Genomic DNA, 21,402 nt, shown 5'->3' with positions numbered 1-21,402 from the left:
ACACACACACACACACACACACACACACACACACACACACACACAAATGCATCAGGCACCACAGCCAGAGCCAAAATACATGATGCACGCACGTTGAATGAGCACACACTCTGGTTCTGCACAACTGTCTATTTGCATTTATAAGAAACCAACACACAGCATAATTTATTTAACTGAGAAGATATCAGCTCTTAAAGTATTTCCAAAACAGTATTTTAGGTTGTATGAGCCAAAGGGATAATATTGTGATAGACATTGTCATGGAAAAACACGTTAAAACTGCCACTACATATGGCTTATGGAATAATGACAAAACAACTGGTTGCAACCAATCAACAGAAAGTGTAACAGAAAGTACAGTTACTAGATGTGCAGTGACTGACAGAGAGAGAAAAACAAGACTACTAGAGGGTCTAAAAGCCCTTCTAGAAGTGAACATCATCTCTCTAAAAATGTTTACACATCAAAGGAATGATAGTGAAGGATATGCACTTGTTAAGTTTTGTGCTGCAAGAAATTCTGAATTAAATAATGAGTAATTATTTTTTGAAAGAAAGACAATGCCTACTGTAGTATTTTTCCAGTTTAAACAGAGAAATCATCTTGACAACGATTCACAACTTTATCAAACTCACCCTGAGTCTGTCTTCCTGCTGCGTTATCCCTCATGTCCTCCTGTGGTCCAGAGACGATGTCATCCCCACTCTGATAGATGTCATTGTCCACCATTCTCTCCTCCAACTCTACACTGTCCTCAGTGTCCCCCCTCTTTCCTCTGTCTCCATCCCTCTTTCTCACCTTCTTTGTCAAGTCTGGCTTGGCATAAATATCTGTAGACATCGTAAGTATGAGAGGCTTGAAAAGTAACTGTTGTTGAGTACAAATAAACTTTGTTGTATTTGCCGATCCTCTATTGATTAGCTATATCGAACTCATTACATGAGCTAGATAACCATAATGATACTGGTTTAGCAAAATATCACCATGTCTGCCTGTGGCTCGTTTGGCACAATGCTGCAGCATTAAGGAAGAACAAAACTTACTCAGACCTTATGTTATGCAAACGTGCACACACGTACGCGTACAGATGCACCCACCCACCCACACACACACACGCACACAAACACATTAAACGAGTGATGACATCGACCATGCAGAGCACAGTGACCACAGAAGGCAAAATAAGGAAGTCTGGCAACTTAATATATACTGACAAAATGTTCAGCAAATTACACAAAATTTAGATTCACCATCAGAACCTATTAAATGTTTGACCAAATATGAGTCCACAGCACACAAAAAATACTCTTTTCTTCCTTTAAATCGGGGTGTATAGGGGTGTATAGTTTTAACAGACCACAGACCACATCTTTAACATAAAGGGAAGAGATAAAGTGTGTGAGCTGATTGTTATGACCATTTGGACCCTGGGCAAAAAATCCCATTGGGTCACAAGTTCTGACTGACTTGAATGAGCCCTTGTGGAGTCTTAATGATCTGAGCCCTACTCGCCTACATTGCCTGTACGTAAAATGTGCGGGAACAGTGGGTGTACGGGCCAATTTCATAGACCCCGCTCACCTTTGGGCCCCTGGGATCCAGCTCTGATTAGTTAGGTCATCAACGATGTGACACCTGTCCTCCATCTTACTTGTGTATTGTTTATAATTGGGCCTACCTATGAGAAGCAATATGACTGACCTGTGTAGCACTTTCTTACTAAGTAGGTTTGTCGGAGTGGTTTATTGTCTATGTGTGTGTGTGTGTGTGTGTGTGTGTGTGTGTGTGTGTGTGTGTGTGTGTGTGTGTGTGTGTGTGTGTGTGTGTGTGTGTGTGTGTGTGTGTGTGTGTGTGTGTGTGTCAACGCTGATCTGTCCGATTTTTCATAATCCATCCTGTATGGCTAAGATTGGCATCTAAAGTTTGCAGGAGTGGCTTGTTTTGAACAAAATGCCTCAAATCATAAACGCAGCGTCCGATTGCCATGAAACTTTGCACGCACATTCCCACAAGGCTGATGAACACATGCCACCCTTTTCACGTTGTCCTGTTATAGTGCCACCAGATTTTTGACACATTTTAACACATTTTTTGATATCACTCCAACAGATTTTGACCAAACATCATGCAAAACAGTACACATTTTCTATAATAGTCATGTGATCAAGTCGGATCTGTCCGACTTTTCATATTCCATCCTGATTGGTGAATTTCGTACAGTGCTGCCCCACAATAACCTAACTAACCTGGTGGATACCTGTGCTCCGAGAAGCACTTTTTCTAGTTCTGTTTCATTTGTTCCTGTCCAGGTTCGCACTCGACGAGTGCAGGTGTATGCTCAGTATAATGGTATGCCATGCCCAGGAGCCGCCACTGAAATTATGCCATGTGTTGCTGAAAGAGGATGTCCCCTGGACACCGGTTGTAGAGAACGGTTCCGCTATCAGGTAGGACCAGAACACATTCGGCCTTACTTATACTTCTCTACAAGCTGCACAAGCTCAGTCTACAAGCTCAAGCTATGCGTTGTGAGCTTGTAGATTTGCTATTTTGGGCAGAGATGGAATATACAGTTTGTGTCATCGAGCTTATGGCCTGTGAGTACATCTTGGTTGTAGGGATGAATGAACAGAAAGTGAAGTCTCCTGAACTTTCAGCATTCACCATTAGTTTAAATATAAAAACGCTGATGCAGGGGTCAGGATATTCCATTAACATTTATGAAGATAAATGTCACAAATGCCAAATCATAAAAAACAAATGCCAAATGTCTGAAAAGGACCATTCATACTTGTGTATGCAGTATACTTTATATGTCCGTGGCTTAAGTTTATCATTCAGTATCTCATTAAATACCTTTTTCATTGTCAGGCAATCACTATATTTTTAAAAGTGTCAATATTTGTTTTAGTAGTGGATATCTGTCTTGCTGGGACCATATTTTGACAGTGAAGATCTCTTGCTGCAGGTCGGTGTATAAGCCCATATCTAGTGTGTAATGGGGACCAAGACTGTGAGGACGGCCTGGACGAGAGAAGCTGTGATGTGGACACCAGCCACCATGTGTGTGACATGGACCAAACCCCACCGAACTCTCATTTCACAGGCAGAGGGTAAGTACACTACATTGCCTATGCCTAATATAATGGTTTTCCAAACACAGGGACTAGCTGGCTTTTATTGGGCACAAGTAAATATCCTGCTTTTATTCCGTGAACCTTTGCACGCACATTTCCACTAGGCCGAGGAAGAAATGCCACTCAAAAAAAATCACATCAGCCTCATGGTGGTTCTTCTAACTGTGGCATGCAGAGTCACTTCATAACTGGCACTGTAGCCCAAGACATACACATACCCCCCTCCCCCATACCCCCCCCCCCCCCCCAACAACATGCAAAGGCTATTTTTGCAAAGTGCAACATGCAAAGGCTATTCTTCTATGTATTGAAACTAATGTTGACCACAGATGTCTTACTAGGTCTTACTGCCAGTAAGTTGACTGATCTCTACATAGGTGTTGCTTTTGCAAAGATGATGTGGTTAATGTGTGAAAAAACTGTTTCTGTCTCTGCTGCAGAACTCACCATGTTTGATGCCTGGAAGTACATACAGGACATAATGAAAGACCTTATATTACATTATAATGTATTATATTATATTATATGATATTATATCATAATGTATTATATTATATTATATTATATGAACCTAACTTTATACAAGTATTAGTGGAGTCTGATCACCAGATTCATCAAGTTGAATCTGTGATCAGACTAATTGGAAAGACAGTTTACAGTTTACAATTTAGGCATTTAGCAGACGCTCTTAATCCTGAGCGACTTACAGTAAGCAAGGACACAAGATAATACATCATAATACATCAAATGCATAGAAATAGTAATCTAATAATAAAGTAGTACTTAAGTAAACCAATAATCTAATCATAACTAATACATACGTAAACCATGCATTTCACTCACTTTTTTGGCCAGAGTGAAGCAGAAAAATAGAATAGATGGAGATGCAACATTAATATAGCATTTTCTGAGGGTCTGGTATGTGTGTTTATCAGTGAGAGGGGCGGACAGAGGCAGACAGACAGACCGGCCCGAAGCCCGACACCTTTTTATCTATTTATTATTATTAATTAATTATTTTCGAGCGTGCGCTTTCACTGGTCAGTGCAGCAGCTGTAGGGCCTACTCTCTCAGCTGCTCTGATAAAAAACAACCCCACAAGAAGTCAACAACACACATCACACTAAAGAGTAAGAATTCCTCCTCTAGCTGCTGTTTGGAATGATCTTATGTCCTAGCAGGAGAATTACACACACTTCTAGGTGATTTGGGATTTTGCATTAGCTGGCACTGGCTTGGAAAGAAAATCAGGCATTGATAACTGTCGGCTTGCGCCAAAAGCACTACTGCTGCTCACTGCCCCGCAGGGGGTCATATGTTCCCTCAGCCTATGTTCCCCAATCCCAAATTAGACCCTATGTTCCCTCAACCAATGTTCTTTCAGGATATAGCCCTTTGATTGATTGATTGATATCTTTATTGATCAAGAAATAAAACATATGTCAGCTTACAGCTTGTTTCCACTGCAGTCCCTTCCATAATGTGTTTGTGAGGTCACCTGTTGGGGTCCTCTGAAAGGGGGTACAATGGCGCGCATCGCCAGTCCGGATTTTACGTTTGTGATGTCGACCCACCATTCACCGTACGGCGCATTAGGCAATTTTAATATAGGATAGGTCACATTCGATTTTATTTAATTTTGTTGGCTTTATGACAAGGGATAGCATAACAATTGTAGAATAAATAAAAAGTTTCAACATTTTTGTCAACTAAAATTTGCGTTAGAGCCTGCGACATTTATTAGCAAGGCGCCAGACAGGTGGCTTGTGTAAACAAACTGGTGTGTGAATCCAAATGCAAAAAAACAAAGATGGGAATTATGTGAAAAATCATTACGCGGTGGATACAGGCATGACATTTGGCACACATGTAAACTGCAAACATAGCAACATCCTTTGGTGCAAATGTGAGTGCATGTCTGTGTGTAGGGGACACAGAGTAACTGTCAGAACCTTGCCTAAAACATCCGGGACAGGACAACACTCAGACTTCCAAACTGTGGAACAAACTCCCCTTTGCAGTTAGAACTACAGACTCACTCCCAATTTACGGCCATAATCTGAAGACACCACAGACTCCACTTTAGCCTGTAGCACTTGACCTAGCCTTGACGACCATGCAATCTTATGCAAAGGTTAAAATGTAATTTCCTATAGTTTGTATGGTTTCAATGTACAGATAATTTATTTTTTGATAATGCACTGTTTAGACTGATACTAGGTTCTTGGTTGACCTATGATCCTATTAAGGCACTACACTGTCTCTATGCATTTGATGTACGTGTTTACCTTGTTTATTGTAAATCACTTTGGATTTAGAGCATCTGCTAAATGCCTAAATTGTAAATTATACATTTTAGGTCTGTTTTGCAAACCATACAGTATGGTACTTCACAGGCTTATGAAACATATTTGTTCACTTTATGGGAGAAAACTGAAGACAAAAGATAAAAAAGAGAAGTATGACTAAGTTACAGAAGTGGTACATTTTATCACCAACTTCATGTCATGGGTGGACTGGAAACAAGGAACAACAACAACAGGAAGACTCGCTAGTCAGCCTTCGCTAGACTAGCGAGACTTCCTGTGGGGTGCATTCAAGACAATCACGTTCTATAGTGTTCTGTCACTATGAACGTCAGATCTCAGAAAAGAAAAAAAAAAAAAGCTATCAAAATATGCAATCTAGCGCAAGGCCTATTGGCGCACGTTTTTAGCTGTGGCGGACCCGGGATGGAGTTATGTCATTTTTCTACTGTACCATTCATCCTATGATATCATAACATCATAGAAAAGGTAAGAAAACAGTGGTCCAAAATTCCCCTTTAATTACACCGCTGTAACTGATATTTGTGATTAAAGAAATAATAATAATGATAAATAGTGAAAGCTCAATCAAACAAATACAATACAATCTATATAGGGCAAGACCCCTACAGTCTTTTTTTACAAACCAGTATTGTACTGCACATGGCTTATGAAACTCTCTCATATTTTGACACTACTTGCCTTTTTTATGTTATGGGAGTAAACTGAGTACAAAAAGATAAAATAAGAGAGAAGTGATCAGTTACAGAAGTGGTCAATTTCATCATCAACTTTATGTTGAAATGTATGGACCAGTAGATCATATCTCACACTAGATATACTGTAAATGGTGCTAAATAGCGGTAAAAGTGGTTCTCTGGCTGTGTGTGTGTGTGTGTGTGTGTGTGTGTGTGTGTGTGTGTGTGTGTGTGTGTGTGTGTGTGTGTGTGTGTGTGTGTGTGTGTGTGTGTGTGTGTGTGTGTGTGTGTGTGTGTGTGTGTGCGTGCGTGCGTGCGTGCGTGCGCACAGTCGCACACACTATCCACTATGCAGAAACAAGAAGATATGTAGTTGGAAGCATGGTTGGTACAGTATCAATAGTGCAGCAAATATTCAGATGGATTGAAAAACGTATATATTTGTGACAACACTAAAACTGCAGACTAGAAACAAATGTATGTTTTCCACTGAAAAAATAATACATTCATATTATTTTTATGATTATTATTGTATGATAAATGGACTGCATTTAAAGGTTTGTTTTTGTCTGTCTGGCCATTCAAATGTGCATGCAGTGTAACCTGTGTAGCATGCAGTGTAACCTGTGTAGCATGCAGTGTAACATGGGGGTTACGGGACATCAGAATAATGGGCTGTCTAAATAATGACATGGCACCATCAGCACTCACTATGCAACACGTTTAATAACACACAGCAGCAGAAGGAATTGGACACATGTATCAGACATGTGGGTGTGAACTGCGGTTTACAATATAGGACATTATTCTTGCCAAAAGTCCACTCAAAAGTGTGGACTTGGTACTGCAGTAGGTTCTGCTGACAGGCTTTTTAATGGGTTAAACTGTAAAAATGCTCATTATCATTCATTTTCGTAACTTCTATAAAGTAGGTACTGGACTGGGTCTATATGTGGTGGAGACCTGTGCTCCAAGGAGCACTTTTTCTCGTTGTCTGTATTATTTACAGAAATTATCCGTAAAATGTTTAAATATTATACTGTACAAAACTATTCAATATGTTTACATATTAGCACGATAGATTTGTTTTCATACATTGTTTGTTATGCTATTATTGTTTATCGTTACTGTATGTTAAGTTGTGTTATTGTATGTTTGTATTTTATTATGTTATACTCACGTCATTTCACGTTATCGCCTTTTTCCTCTCCTCTCCTCTCCTCTCCTCTCCTCTCATACAGATATGATGTGTTAACTGGAAAGTTGAAGTTGGGGGTCATTGACACGCTAAGATTTGGAGGCCAGTGCAGAAAGGTGTTCAGTGGAGACCATAGAGTATTTTACAGACTGCCACAGAGTATCCTCAGATACAACTTTGAGGTAAGTGACACCCTGCGTCTTTTAACCACATGGACCCAACTGTATTCTGAGGCGAACATTCTGCAGCTCTACAAACTTACAACGCGGTTGTGAGCTTGTAGAGAGAACTATTTTCCGCAAAGAGATTTGGTGTAGAGGGGAAACAGGAGGGGACCAACAGAAGAGCCCTGGGGAACCCCGGTCAACTAATGTAAGGTTTAAGTTGTTAATCACTGCCCACAGCTCAGTTAGAAAAGGTTGACTTCTCCACAGAAAGTATATGGATTTTTACTTTAAATTACACTGTACAGGGTGAATTAGATACCGTACATATATAAATCTTGATTGATTGCAGTTACTTGAAGTCAAATTTGAGCCCTGCAGCAAGGCTCCTTTTTGCATTGTACATGGCAATGTATAAAAGTTAAAACATTCTGGTATGATTTATGTGACACGCTGGCTAAAATTACAGAGGCTCCCTTCCCGTTAGACCCTGAAGTTTGCCTCTTAGGCAACTTCACTGCTATCAGTGCAAATCTCAGAAAACACAAAATTAAATTTATAGAGGTGGCACTTGGGAGTTGCTAGGAAATGTATTACAATAACATGGAAGTCTGACTCCCCCCTCCTCATTGCGAGATGGTTCTCAGAAATGAACAGTTGTGTTCCTCTTGAGATTACTTATAGTTTAAGAAATAGGTTGGACACTTTTTTGAAGATTTGGCAACCTTATTTGGATTATATGGAAACGTTGTCCCTACCTGTATCAGAGATGTTATAGGTTGTTATCTACAGCTATCTCGTCTAGATCTATTATTTCTCAAAGCAGATTTGTCTCTTCTTGTTGTTCTGTTTCTTTTCTTTTTATACCTTTATATTTGATTATGTTTTATCTGTGCTGTCCTTTGTATGTGGGGTTGTATGTGGGGAGGGAGGACGGATGTGGGGGGGGGTGGTATGTGTACTTTTGTGAACATTTTTAAATGAAAAATTAAATATAAAAAAAAACTAGAGCCCTGCAGCAGTGAATGGTCTGAACAGAATGCAGACAAGACAGTTGAAGTGTGTTCATAATACTCACAGGTGCAAGTAAACAATGAGGAGAGCGATGAGACCTATGACAGCTCCTGGTCCTACATGCAGCACATCCAGTCCAATGCTCTGTTCATACACGACCGACGCACCTTCCACAACGAGCTCTCTGAAACCAAGGTGAGCAAAAACACATTACTGTGAGTAATGCTCATTATACTGTAATATGGTACCATTTTAGTCTATTCACTCTGTGTCTCAGAGGAGGGCTGTGGACAGCTCAGAAACCCGCCTACCAGTGACATCATCGATGGGGAATCCAAGCTAATAGAAACTGCAGGCTTTCTGTTCATGGAAAGTTAGCATGCTATAATGGAAGCCATTGTTTTCCTGTTAAAAAAATACATTTTAATATCTTTTTTTTTTTAAAGAGGGAAAAAAAAACTTCCTAATGAAGATGTCACTGGTAAGCGGAGTAGAAGTGAAAGTACAGAAAATTGGAAATACTCCAGTAAAGTAAAAAATACCTCAAAATTGTACTTAAGTACAGTACTTGAGTAAATGTACTTAGTTACATTACACCACTGGAATTCTATTCACTTGGAAATGACCATACAGTGTGTCTATCCATCCCAAGGCTCACAAGCTTCTAATCCTGAAGAACCGAGTGCAGCTCGCCCAGTTCCAGAACTCCGCTCCGCAGTACCTCCCACTGGCTGAGGGCTTCTGGAAAGGCCTGGCCGCGTTGCCACTGACCTACGACTACTCAGCCTACCGACAGATCCTACAGACCTTCGGCACCCACTACATGTCAGAGGGCTCTCTGGGAGGGGAGTACCGAGCCCTGCTGGAGTTTGACCTGAATGCGATGAAGCAATCCAGTAAGTAGATGGAAGAATGTTCTCTTTCACATCATGAGCAAACTGCACCCACATCGGCACTCCCCATCTCTCTGAGGGAGAGATGGGGAGTGACACGCGGCAAAGGCCGTCGGGATCGGGACTTGAACCCACGACGTGCTGGCAGGCTAAATTGGAGCATATAGGTGCCTGTACCGCTAGGCCAGCAGTCCGGGCCAAAGCAGCTGATTTTTAACCACTTTCAACCTGACCTCCCTATTTTGGGCATGTCATAATAGGAGGATTAAATGAAAACGTTTTCAAGCATTTAAAAAAACTAGCAGATCTAAAAGCACACACCGCCCCGCAATGAGGTGCATTGGGAGATTGTAGATCTGCTGTTTAGCCTAGTTCTTCAAAGTGATTAGAATAGATTTTGTGCTTTTTGACAAAATGGTCAAAAACTAAACATGATCAGACCTAAACATCTGGCATTGGTACCAGTGGACCTCAAAGAGATACATTATTCAACTTATTTTGGAGAGTTCTGACAAGACGCTGTAGTTATGCAGAGCGACTAGTGGAATGTGATTTGACTCCAGTTTGGTGCTTTGACAGGTATATACAAGGTGTCACTTCAAATTGCCTCCTCTCTTGTCCATAGGTACAACAGACATAGATTACCAACGGTGCTGGAGGAAGGTGAAACGTCGTTTATTCTGGAAGAAAGTCAAAACTACATGTGAAAAACTTACTCAGGCTCTAAAATCAAGCAGTGGTAAGTTTTAAATTTAACACAGTAACTTACAGTAAAATCCTCTGAATTGTATACTGTACATACACAATGTATGCTGCAATTGTTCAGTAAAATCTTTACGTTGAATACAATTCAGCGACTTTGGGATTACATTTAATCTAAAACCGATCTGAAAACCAAACAGTCAACTGGCATCTTTCTTGCAGGGCATGACTTACAACATCTGTCTGTGAAGACCAACACCATCGGCGGGGACCCGGCCTTCTCGGGAGCCCTGGGCGTTCTGGATCTGGAGAACCCAGAAGCTAACGCAGACTCTTACGCCACGTGGGCCTCCTCTGTCAAAGACTTCCCTGATGTCATCGACCAGAAGGTACCATGGATGAACACTTTAAAACCTACCTACTGTAAAGTCCTGACAGTGTTTGTTTATCCATTTGTTACTCTGAGAGTGTACAAAGGGTCCATTTGGTTACATTCGTACTCTCTCAAGGCCCTGACCAGCTGAAAGTGTCATTCATGTGAGCGTCAACTAGTCCGAATGTTCACAAATTATATTTCAGTGGTTCTCTTTTTTTTTTCTTGGGCGCAATTGCAGATATTTCTTTTTTTTTGTTCAATTGTGTGTGTGTTTTTTGGCATAATAATATTTGTTACATAGTAATTATATGTATTTATATACTGTAGCACCTTTCCTAGAAAGTTACAAAGTGCTTTTACATATAAAGGAAATAAAAGAAACATATGAAAAAGAAACAATAGACTAGACTAGAATAGCTATTGATTTGATATTTTGTTTCATTGCATTCATAAAATCCATTTATGCCAGCTGTATTTTCTTTATCATTATAAAACTACAGACACACGCATACACAGACAGAGATTTTGCACATGTCTAAATGGTGTCACTCACAGCCTACATGTTGTCACTCACAGCTGCGTCCTGTGTATGAGCTGGTGAAGGAGGTGCGTTGTGCTGGCCTGAAGAAGATGCACCTGAAGAGGGCGCTAGAGGAGCTTCTGGCTGAGGAGCACCCCTGTCACTGTGGTCCCTGTGGCAACAACGGCCAGCCTCTCCTGACGGGCACACTGTGTTCCTGTGTCTGTAGGCCTGGCAGCTCAGGACTGGCCTGTGAGAGAGGGACAGTCAGTGGTGAACAGCCAGGTAATATACAGTGATTCTCTTTTTTTATTCTTTTCAAGGGACCCCCAGTTTGACATGCATTAGGCCACGGACCCCTATGACAAATGTTATCTCTGGGAACCCAACGAATACACTGTTTATTTAACTCTGAGAGTGTGCAATTGGAACCAAATGGGACCTTAGCTTCCATGAGACCCCCAGGCGTCCTTGAAGGGGGGTTCCAGGGGGTCCCTAGCAAAGTGAGGCCACATTTTATTTTTTGGCTATTTGAAAATCACTCATCTACAAGCTCACAACGTGTCACGATGCAAGGCATTGTGAGCTTGTAGATTGGCTATAGTTTTGAAAGATGTTTACAAATGTTGATAAATATCTTATGGGGGTCCCTGGCACAAAATCTTTTGGGGTTTGAGGCAAAATAATATATCACTTAAGGAGTCCATGACATGTTTGATAACCACTGATATACACCATTCACAGTCACACAATAAACTAGTACTGAAGTCTGATTGACCTGCTTTGGACCCACTGACACCACACAAAAGACTGATTTATACTTTGTCAAATGATGGTGTTTCGAGCCAAAAAGAGACAATCTACAAGCTCACAACTAGTATATAATCTTGTAAAATGGTTGTAGGATGAACGTGGATATTGTTCTTTTAGGAGTAATCCATGGAAGCTGGAGCTGTTGGTCGTCATGGAGCTCCTGCTCTGGAGGTCAAAGGTCGAGAACCCGTAGCTGCAATAACCCCGCCCCCAGCAGAGGAGGACAGCATTGTATCGGCCTGGAAAATGAAACCTCGCCATGTGAAGACCCAGATATACACTACTTACAGTAAGGAAACACACTCTCAAATGCGCACGTGCACACACAAAATAAAACCACTTCATTCACAGAAGAGTATCTGCATTCATAGGATTACATCAAAATTGTTAGAGACAAGTATATACTACATAACATGGAATTGTATGGCCACTGAATCTGTGTGTGTGTGTGTGTGTGTGTGTGTGTGTGTGTGTGTGTGTGTGTGTGTGTGTGTGTGTGTGTAGGATGATGGAACCACAGTGCTTTGGTCTTTCCCTAGGCCCGCAAAAGACATGTGGAGCGCCTCCAGCCCTGAGGAATGGATATGTTGTGGTAAGGAAGGATTTTCCTGGGTTGTCATTACTGTCACTGCACTACTGTACACAGTACGTGATTCATGACAATGTTGGAAACCATTAAGAAAAATCACAAAAGACCCCAGTGTAAATGAACCATACGTAGCAGTAGTCTAATGTTTTATCAATGTATGTCAGCATTGTACTGTATAGCATTGCATGTAGATAACAAATAAAGGACCATCGCTAGAGGAAGAATATATAAAAGAATATGAAAGAAGGTTAAACACACAGTGCCAACATACCTACAGTAGGGGGGCGTCCATCTTGTTTGAGTGAGGAGTGTCATGGGGCAGCGGTGGCTCAGGAGAGAGGCTGTCTTGGAATCGGAACGTTCCCGGTTCGAAGTGTTCTTGAGCAAGACAATTAACCTCTTAAACTGTCAAGGGTCGGGAACCGAACCCGGGTCTCAGCACTAACCATCTGGGTGGGGACTCAAGTGTAGAGACAACTCAGTTCAATTAAAGAAAAGTTTATCACAGCAAAATGAAAACCCATTGAAGTCCCAAAGAAGCAAAGACCAGAAGATGAATCCAAAATAAAACGCTCACAAGTCCTCACCAAAAGTTCCAAAATACATGAGAACAAAACACAAGTAATCCAGGTGAAAAGCAATGTCCAAAAAAACACCACGATTTCTCAGGTTGCGGCTAAAGTCGTACTCGGTGTACCATTCTTTAGAGACAAGAGTCGAACACAACAGTGAAGCCTGAGGGACAAAAGTCATACACACCAGGTGTGGAAGTTATCAAGAAGGCACAAATAAAAGCTGAATGTGACCAGAAAAGGCCACCAGAAGGTGACAAAACTCCAAAATAATGACTGGAAGTCCTCAAACGATGACATAAACCTTGTATACTTAATTGACTGGAGTCCCCCAGGGGTCTATTAGGCCTCCTCCTGTTTTCGCTCTACACTTAATATCATCGGCGACAATTGCCAATGAAAGTGTGTGAATGGGTGAATGTAATGAACATCGTAAAGCGCTTTGGAGAGAGGCGCTACATCTATGCACCATTTATCATTTCATGACCGATGTGTGTTTCTGTTGTCTTGTGTTTTGTTGTGTTTTGGCTCAGAACCCCAGAGATTTCTACCTGGTGGGGAATAGAATTGAATACAGCTGCATAGGCGGCCACTTCCTCAGTGGAGATGCTGTGGCTGAATGCAATGACAATCATAAATGGACGACTGGACAAATGGTTTGCAAGAGTACGTGTTGCCACCTTCTGTCTCTCTCTCTCTCTCTGTCTTCATTAACCACTTATATAATTCATTGAAAAATCTGCTTGCAGAAAATAGGCAACCTACAAGCTCACGTGTGCTGTTGCAATGCGTTGTGAGCTTATACATCGGCGCACAGAATGTTCGCCTATTTTCACATGCCCAGAATAGGGATGCTGTGGATAATGTATTCATTCCAAACATACTCTTCCTGTGTCCTAATAGGTGCAACATGTGGGGTTCCTCCACTCAGCAGTGATGTCACATTCACACCCACCAAGGCAGCCTATCAGATCGGAGACAGGGTGACCCTGTCCTGCCCGGCGGGAGGAGCTTTACAGGGTCACGTGACAGAGAGCATTTGCAACCCCAGCCTCCAGTGGTCCCCCTCTCTAGAGGAGGCCAGGTGCATGGAAGGTACACATGAAGTCTGTATGGTGCTTCACTTCACTTCTGACGGGCAGAAACTTCTTATCTCCTTCTTATCCACAAGATCGAAACGCAGCGCGTTTTGAGCTTGTAGATCTGCTACTTTTGCCATTTTTGAATTTGAATCTGGAAAAGTACCAATTTTGGATGAGATTTCCAACCGACAGAGACGATATGTATCTTCAAACAAGTGAATTTAGAAAAAAACACATTTGAAAATCTACCAGTGGATTTCATGGACCTTTGGGGGTCTTAACAGTTCTTCCAAAATCTAATAAACGTTGAGTGCAAGTAAATACATGACATTTTTCAACTTGAAAATGTCAAAATCTTTTCAAATGACGGTATACGTCCAAATACATATCAATTTGGGGGTCCTTGACATGATTTTTTTTTAAACCACTGACATTATTATCACTCCTGTCCTGTTGTCTTTTTCTCTAGCAGTGCCAAACGTTGTTGCCACCACACCATCTGGTCTTAACTGTAAACCATGGCAGACTGCAGGAAAGGCTCAGTGTGTATGCAAAATGCCATTCCAGTGCGAGTGAGTATATGCTCCTGTTGTTGTTGTTTCAATATACATGGAGGTGTAAATAAATAAATAATATGTTGTTACTGTCAGGCAGTAACCTTGTATTTCATATTTAATTTTATCACCGTTGTCGGGCGGAAACCTTGTTACAAAATAGCAAAAATAGCAGCTCGGCTTATTATAGAATATGGCATTGATGTATGGAAAAACATTAAAAGATTAAATATATGTCTTCTCTTTTTCTTCATAAATTCAATTTCACTTTCTAATAAAATATTTAAAAAAATATGAAAAAGTAATGGAAAAATCACGGCCCACTCACGCATTAGAAGGACATTCTGATTTTTCCATTACTTTTTTTCAGTGAAATATCCCTTTAACAGCCTATTTTAACAGTATTTTATACTTTGTTGTATGGGAATCTCACACAAAAGTAGTGAAAGTAGAAGCTCTACAAGCTGAACACCTTGTTATTTATGAATGTATGTGTGTGTCTTGCAGGCCATCAGTGAAGCTGTGTGCTAGACTGGGCTCCAGCACGCGCCTCCTGGGCTCCTGTCAGCTGGGAGCTCTGCGGTGTTTAGGGCGGAGCTTCACTCTAGCCAAGGACACTGACTGTGATTGGCCAACAGAAACGTTCACTTCCTGCCAAAACTGCAATCCAGGGGAAAAGTGTAACGGTTAGTGTGTGTATGTGTGTGTGTGTGTGTGTGTGTGTGTGTGTGTGTGTGTGTGTGTGTGTGTGTGTGTGTGTGTGTGTGTGTGTGTGTGTGTGTGTGTGTGTGTGTGTGTGTGTGTGTGTGTGTGTGTGTGGGGGGGTGTTTACTTCTATCATTTTATTATTCTGCCTGTCTGTCTGTCTATATAAACAAATACATTTAAATATATAAATACCTAAATACATACTGTAGTCATGCAACGTACACATCTGATTGGTTGAGAGTCATGTGTTATTTGCAATAACATTAGCCTTGGATCAAGACTATCATAGATGTATTTTATCGATTCTGACATTTGCTCATAGATACGAAAGTAGAAATCAGACTCGATAAAATACATCTATTATAGTCTTGATCCAAGGCTACAATAACATCATAGCTAGTGCAGCACATACAATACATACACATAGCAATTAACAGAGCAATTAGATCTCCAATCTTAATTCACAATATGAAATTAGAAATAGACAACACAACTGTTGCTAAAAGCAGGACACTAGGATCTCTATACGTTGTGTTTAATCGTAGAATCAGCTAGGTTTTTTTAATGTGTTTAACTGTAGAATCAGCGACAAACTGCGTATGCCGGGACCCCACGGAATGCCCCGAAGATTCCACCCAAATGTGCGTCACCCCGGCGGATGGGAGCGTTGCCGTGACGATGACAGAGTGCGAGGTGGGGGCAAGGAGGTGTGCTGGGGAGCCGGTTACAGTGGTCAGCCTGGAGGCCTGCCAGTAATAAGGATTTTGTTCTGACTTTTATTATAGAAATGCATCAGAACTAAAATGAACATTACACACAGTATGACCTTAACTCTGAAGAGTGCAGATATACGGCATGTAATGTACAATGGAGTGTGCATTTGTACACTCCTCTGAGTTATATTAACTCTAGATTTTGCTGAGTATATGTACAAGGGGACTTTGACTGTTTTCAATTAAGTGTATATAGAGAGAAAAAAACACTTTCTGCTTTTAGTCTTTGTTCTGAAATGTCAATGATGGATGATAGTCGATGAGAAGATACTATGTAAGTTGATGTTTAACTGACAAGTTTAGACGCTTTGTTTGATGCTGTTGGCAAAATCTGACAGACATTTTTTAAATTTTTATTACAGCATAACAAAACAGCAACAAAGTCTCAAGCTATTTCAAAAGAGAGCACTCAATGAGATAATGCAAAGTACAATACAGAATAGTGATTACTCCCATGTTTTGGAAGTAGCTAGAACTGGTCAACCTAGCACACAATAAAATTATGTCTTATGTATATTATATTTTGCGTGTGGTTTTCTTTTCTGAATATTGTTGATGGAAGCAACCAAACCCATTTGAAAAATGTACATTTTCTATTGCAGCACCAGTACCTGTGCAGTAACGCAGTACCATACTGGTACACGATAGGTTATTATATTATATAATATTGTTGTTTACATTGTATTGGTCCAACCTCTGGACCAATACCACTGGACCCACTGCATAAAGATCACAGTTATCATCTAGCCTCACAGTTACCTTCGTTGAGGACCTCAAACACATAGTTTGAGCATTTGAGCGTGGCCATTTTACACAGGTTCATACTCTTGTTTTTGTTGTGTATATTCAGGCAGTACATACTGTCTGTACCTCCGTGGCAGTCTCGTGTAGCTATGCACTCGCACCTTTCGAGCGCTGAGAAAAGAGAGTAAATAAAAATATAGAAATGAGTCGGAAGCTCAATGCAGCAAAAATATGTATTACTGCTACTGAGTTAAAGCAGCGCTTTAAACACATGAACCCGTCATAGCGTCCCTATTCTGGGGCAAACATTTGGACAAAATTGAGGATCTACAAGCTCACATAGATCGGCAATTTTCGGCGAAGAGATGGTGTACAGCGGAAAAAAGTGGACCAAATACAGAGCCCTGGGGCCCCGGTCAACAATGTATTGTTGGCTTTGTACTCGGTCCGCACTGTTTTCCCTCTACACACCAAATCTCTTTGGCGAAAAATAGCCTATCTACAAGCTCACAACGTGTCGCTGAGCTTGTAGATAGACTATTTTTGGTTCCCCCATAACAGGGATGCTAGGGTTCAAGTGATTAAACTCCTCTGATGAATTATTGTATTAGTTACATAAGTGACTTGAATAGACAACAGCAGGTGAACCAACTAACTAACTCAGTGATACCCAACCTGTACCTGGACTTTAACCGGGAACGCATCTGTGTAACCACTTAAACCATTATCTTATACTTTAGCTATTTTTAGAAAACGTGAAAATGTGTGCAAATCTTTGAATATATATATTTTTTACATTTGTAACTCAAATCTTTGCTTCGGGGGATTCTACAAATGTCTTCTAAATCCTCACAGTTTTCTGAAAAAGAAAACATATGTTGTTATAATATCAGTGGTTCTCAAACTTTTTCATGTCAAGGACCCACAAAATTATATGTATTTGGCCGCCAGATATTTTGTTCCAGGGACCCCCCAGAAGCAAAGATTTGAGTTACAAATGTTCGCTTTAAAAAGTATATATTCAAAGATTTGCACCAAATTGTCACGACAAAAAAATATATAGCAGATCTACAAGCTCATAGCGCGGCGGAAGCGACGCGTTTCAAGCTTGCTGAACTGCTACTTTTGATACTTTTGTGTGACACTGTAGTATGATCAAATAGGGCATTCATTTACGAAAAAAACGTAAAAGGTTAGAATATGGAGATAAGAGGTTTCTGCCCGACAACAGCGATATAGAAGCAGTGTCAAGTGATTTACATATAGGGTTTCATGGTAGTCATACTGTAGGTCACTGCCTGTGGGGCGGCAGTGGCTCAGGAGGTATAGGCCACTTGGGAAACGGGAGGTTCCCGGTTCGATCCCCGACTCCCCCTGAGTTAGTGTCGAAGTGTCCTTGAGCAATACACCGAACCCCTAACTCCCCCCCGATGAGCAACCAGGTTGGTGTGTGAATGTGTGTGTGAATGAGTGAATGCAACGCACACTGTAAAGCGCTTTGGATGAAGGCGTTATATAAATGCACCACGTACTACTGTATGCATTTACCATTCAATCGTCCAAATAAAATGGTGAAATTGATGCACTGTTCTTGTCCTTTTTTGACACGTTGGCGAGTGCTACATGTACTGTATACATGTTTTTGGGGGTTTAGCACCACAGAAGGCTTTCATTCTGGGAAGGCGCATGGCGCGCACCATCCTCTCTTTGCATAGGCGGCGGGTGAGCCTGACAATTGGGAAGGCTAGGAGATCTGGCTTGAGGCTGGGGGGGTCGCCGAAATTATTTTTTGGGTGGATTTTGTTAGTTTCTTTTCGTTTTTTGGTAACTTTATTTCGGTTTTAGGGTTAGGGTTAGGGTTAGGTTAGGGTTATGTTATTTAATTCTTATTTTTGCCTGATTTTAATGATTTATTAATCAAAAAATTAACTAATTAATGCTGCGCACATATATTATTTATCATTTGCACAATTCCCAGAATTTCCCAGTATAGCATTTGGGAAGGCTTAGCCCACCCTAGCCTTCATTACCCGCCGCCTATGTCTCTTTGCAAAGGATCAAGGGCTTATAGTCCAGTACCTTAACCCTGTTTTTTAACATTATCAATACGAAGCGGATAAAAGCGCCAAATTTTGCATGAGGCTTCTTTAGGACCTACTGATGGATTCTAGGCTTGGGATCTCAACTTTATTTTGAATATTTTCCATACAATTAGCCATATCAATATCCATTAAAAAAACAGTCCAATTCACTTTTTGCCCTGTTTTTTTTTCCTGCATCAGGGTTTGTTTGATTGATTGATTTTTGATTGATTCGTATCGAGTTCAGAGCTGAGAGATTTTTCAAACTGCAGCCTGTCCCTGTCCGAGACACCGAGTCATCTGCGAACAGGAACAGGTTGCAGTCGCAAGCTGATGACATATATCAGGAATAGTAAAGGTCCTAGTATACTTCCTTGCGGAACGCCACAACTCACTGGGAGCGGGGGGGCAGGGTTCCGTTTACTTCGACCACCTGTTCCCTCCCCTCCAGATAGGATCTCATCCAGCTAGCCGAGGTATCATCAAAACCTATTGCTTTTAGCTTATCATGCAGAATTGGGTGATTAACGGTGTCAAAGGCCTTCTGGAGGTCCAGCATGACCATGCCGCAATATTTGCCCTTGTCGACCTCTTGTTTGATGTAGTCGTTCTGATTCAGGCGTGTTTTTTTCTGAAGCCAGATTGGAATTTGTAATTTGGTGATTTGTTGTCAGCTGGTTCTTTTCCTGCATCAGTCTATCATGATTGGTTGTCAGCTGGACATTCTCCTGCATCAGGGTATCGTAGTTGTCTTTAAATGGTAAAATGGTAAATGGTGCATTTATATAGCGCTTTTATCCAAAGCGATTTCATTGATTGTGCCATTCACCCACACATTCATACACCGATGGCGGAGGAAACCATGCAAGGCACCAACCTGCTCATTGGGAGCAATTAGGGGTTCAGCGTCTTGCCCCCCAGCCCGGGATTGTACTGGGAACCTTACAGTTTCAAGTCCCCTGTATCCGAACACTCTACCCCAGAGCCACAGCCGCCCCCCTTTAGCTGGGGATTCTCCAGGGTCAGGGTATCGCAGTTAGTCTTTAGACGGGTATTCTCCAGGGTCAGGGTATCGTAGTTGGTCTTTAGCCGGGTATTCTCCAGGGTCAGGGTATTGTAGTTGGACTTCAGCTGGTTATAATCATGTACCAGAGTGTCGTTGGTCATGCTGTTACTGGGTGAATGATCTGCAAAGGACAGAAATGGTGATGATAAAGGCAGTTGTTGCTACTGTTCATGAGGAGGTCAAGCATCTGTGTGTGGAAATTTTTATTTGAGAAGAAGAAAACTCAATGTTGTTATTCCTATTTACGTGATTAAAGTCAACACCACTTTATTCATCATAATTTGCAGACGCATGCAATAATACACACAAAAAGAAACAATGAGAATTCGATAAAAGAATAAGTCACAAGTTTTGGGTAATATACTTTGGTGGCCTTAATAGTTGTCACAGCTAGAAAATGTCAGGCAACAAACTCCCTGTGATGTGGTAGTTTTGTGACATGTAATACTCACAGTATACGACCAGGCCTGTGATCACACCCAGCAGCATAAGACACAGCATCCCCAGACACCCAGCAACAACTCTAAAAGGCCTTCTCTCTCTTTTAGAGCGCTGTCCTGTAACATAAAGTACAGCTACTTGATGTGCAGCGACTGAGAGAGAGAGAAACACAAGACTAGAGAGTCTAAAAGCCCTTCTACAAGTGAACAACATCTCTCTAAAAACTTTTACACATCAAATGATAGTGAAGGATATGCACTGTGCTGCAAGAAATTCTGAATGAAATCTGAGTAATCTTTTCTTGAAGGAAAGACAATACCTATACTGTAGTATTTTTCCAGTTTAAACAGAGAAATCACCTTGACAATGATTCACAACTTTATCAAACTCACCCTTGGTCTGTCTTCCTGCTGCGTTGTCCCTCATGTCCTCCTGTGGTCCAGGGACGATGTCATCCACACTCTGATAGATGTCATTGTCCACCATTCTCTCCTCCAACTCTAAACTGTCTACAGTGTCTCTGTCCCTCTTTCTCACCTTCTTTGTCAACTGGCTTGGCATAAATATCTGTAGACATCGTAATTATGAGAGGCTTGAAAAGTAACTGTTGTTGAGTTCAAATAGTAACTGTGTTGTATTTGCTGATCCTGTATTGAGTAGCTATATCAAACTCATTACATGAGCTAGATAACCATAATGATACTGTTTTAGAAAAATATGACCATGTCTGCCTGTGGCTCGTTTGGCACAATGCTGCAGCATTAAGGAAGTACAAAACTTTCTCAGACCTTATGTTATGCAGATGCACCCCCCCCCCCCCCCCCCCCCCCACACACACACACACACACACACACACACACACACACACACACACACACACACACACACACACACACACACACACACACACACACACACACACACACACACACACACACAAATGCATCAGGCACCACAGAGCCAACCTAGAT

General features: G+C 41.3%; 1 protein-coding gene across 1 annotated transcript; it reads left to right on the top strand.

Moving 5' to 3' along the window:
• Positions 1 to 1,151: 1,151 nt before the first annotated feature.
• Positions 1,152 to 16,166, top strand: LOC311037927 (complement component C7-like; the record flags this gene model as incomplete). The annotated part of the gene is made up of 15 exons (XM_084047223.1): positions 1,152 to 1,176; positions 2,969 to 3,113; positions 7,383 to 7,521; positions 8,584 to 8,712; positions 9,170 to 9,413; positions 10,036 to 10,149; positions 10,335 to 10,501; positions 11,065 to 11,293; positions 11,939 to 12,110; positions 12,326 to 12,413; positions 13,516 to 13,648; positions 13,886 to 14,077; positions 14,534 to 14,636; positions 15,126 to 15,304; positions 15,907 to 16,166. 15 exons carry the CDS (start codon positions 1,152 to 1,154, stop codon positions 16,080 to 16,082), a joined length of 2,235 nt encoding a protein of 744 aa, XP_083903349.1. The 3' UTR covers positions 16,083 to 16,166.
• Positions 16,167 to 21,402: the final 5,236 nt, after the last annotated feature.

The sequence above is a fragment of the Gymnoscopelus microlampas genome (assembly GCF_963454915.1).
Source record: "Gymnoscopelus microlampas genome assembly, chromosome: 21".
Lineage (NCBI taxonomy): Eukaryota > Metazoa > Chordata > Actinopteri > Myctophiformes > Myctophidae > Gymnoscopelus > Gymnoscopelus microlampas.
Note: the sequence above shows the minus strand (reverse complement) of the source record. Positions and strands in the feature narration are given on the sequence as shown.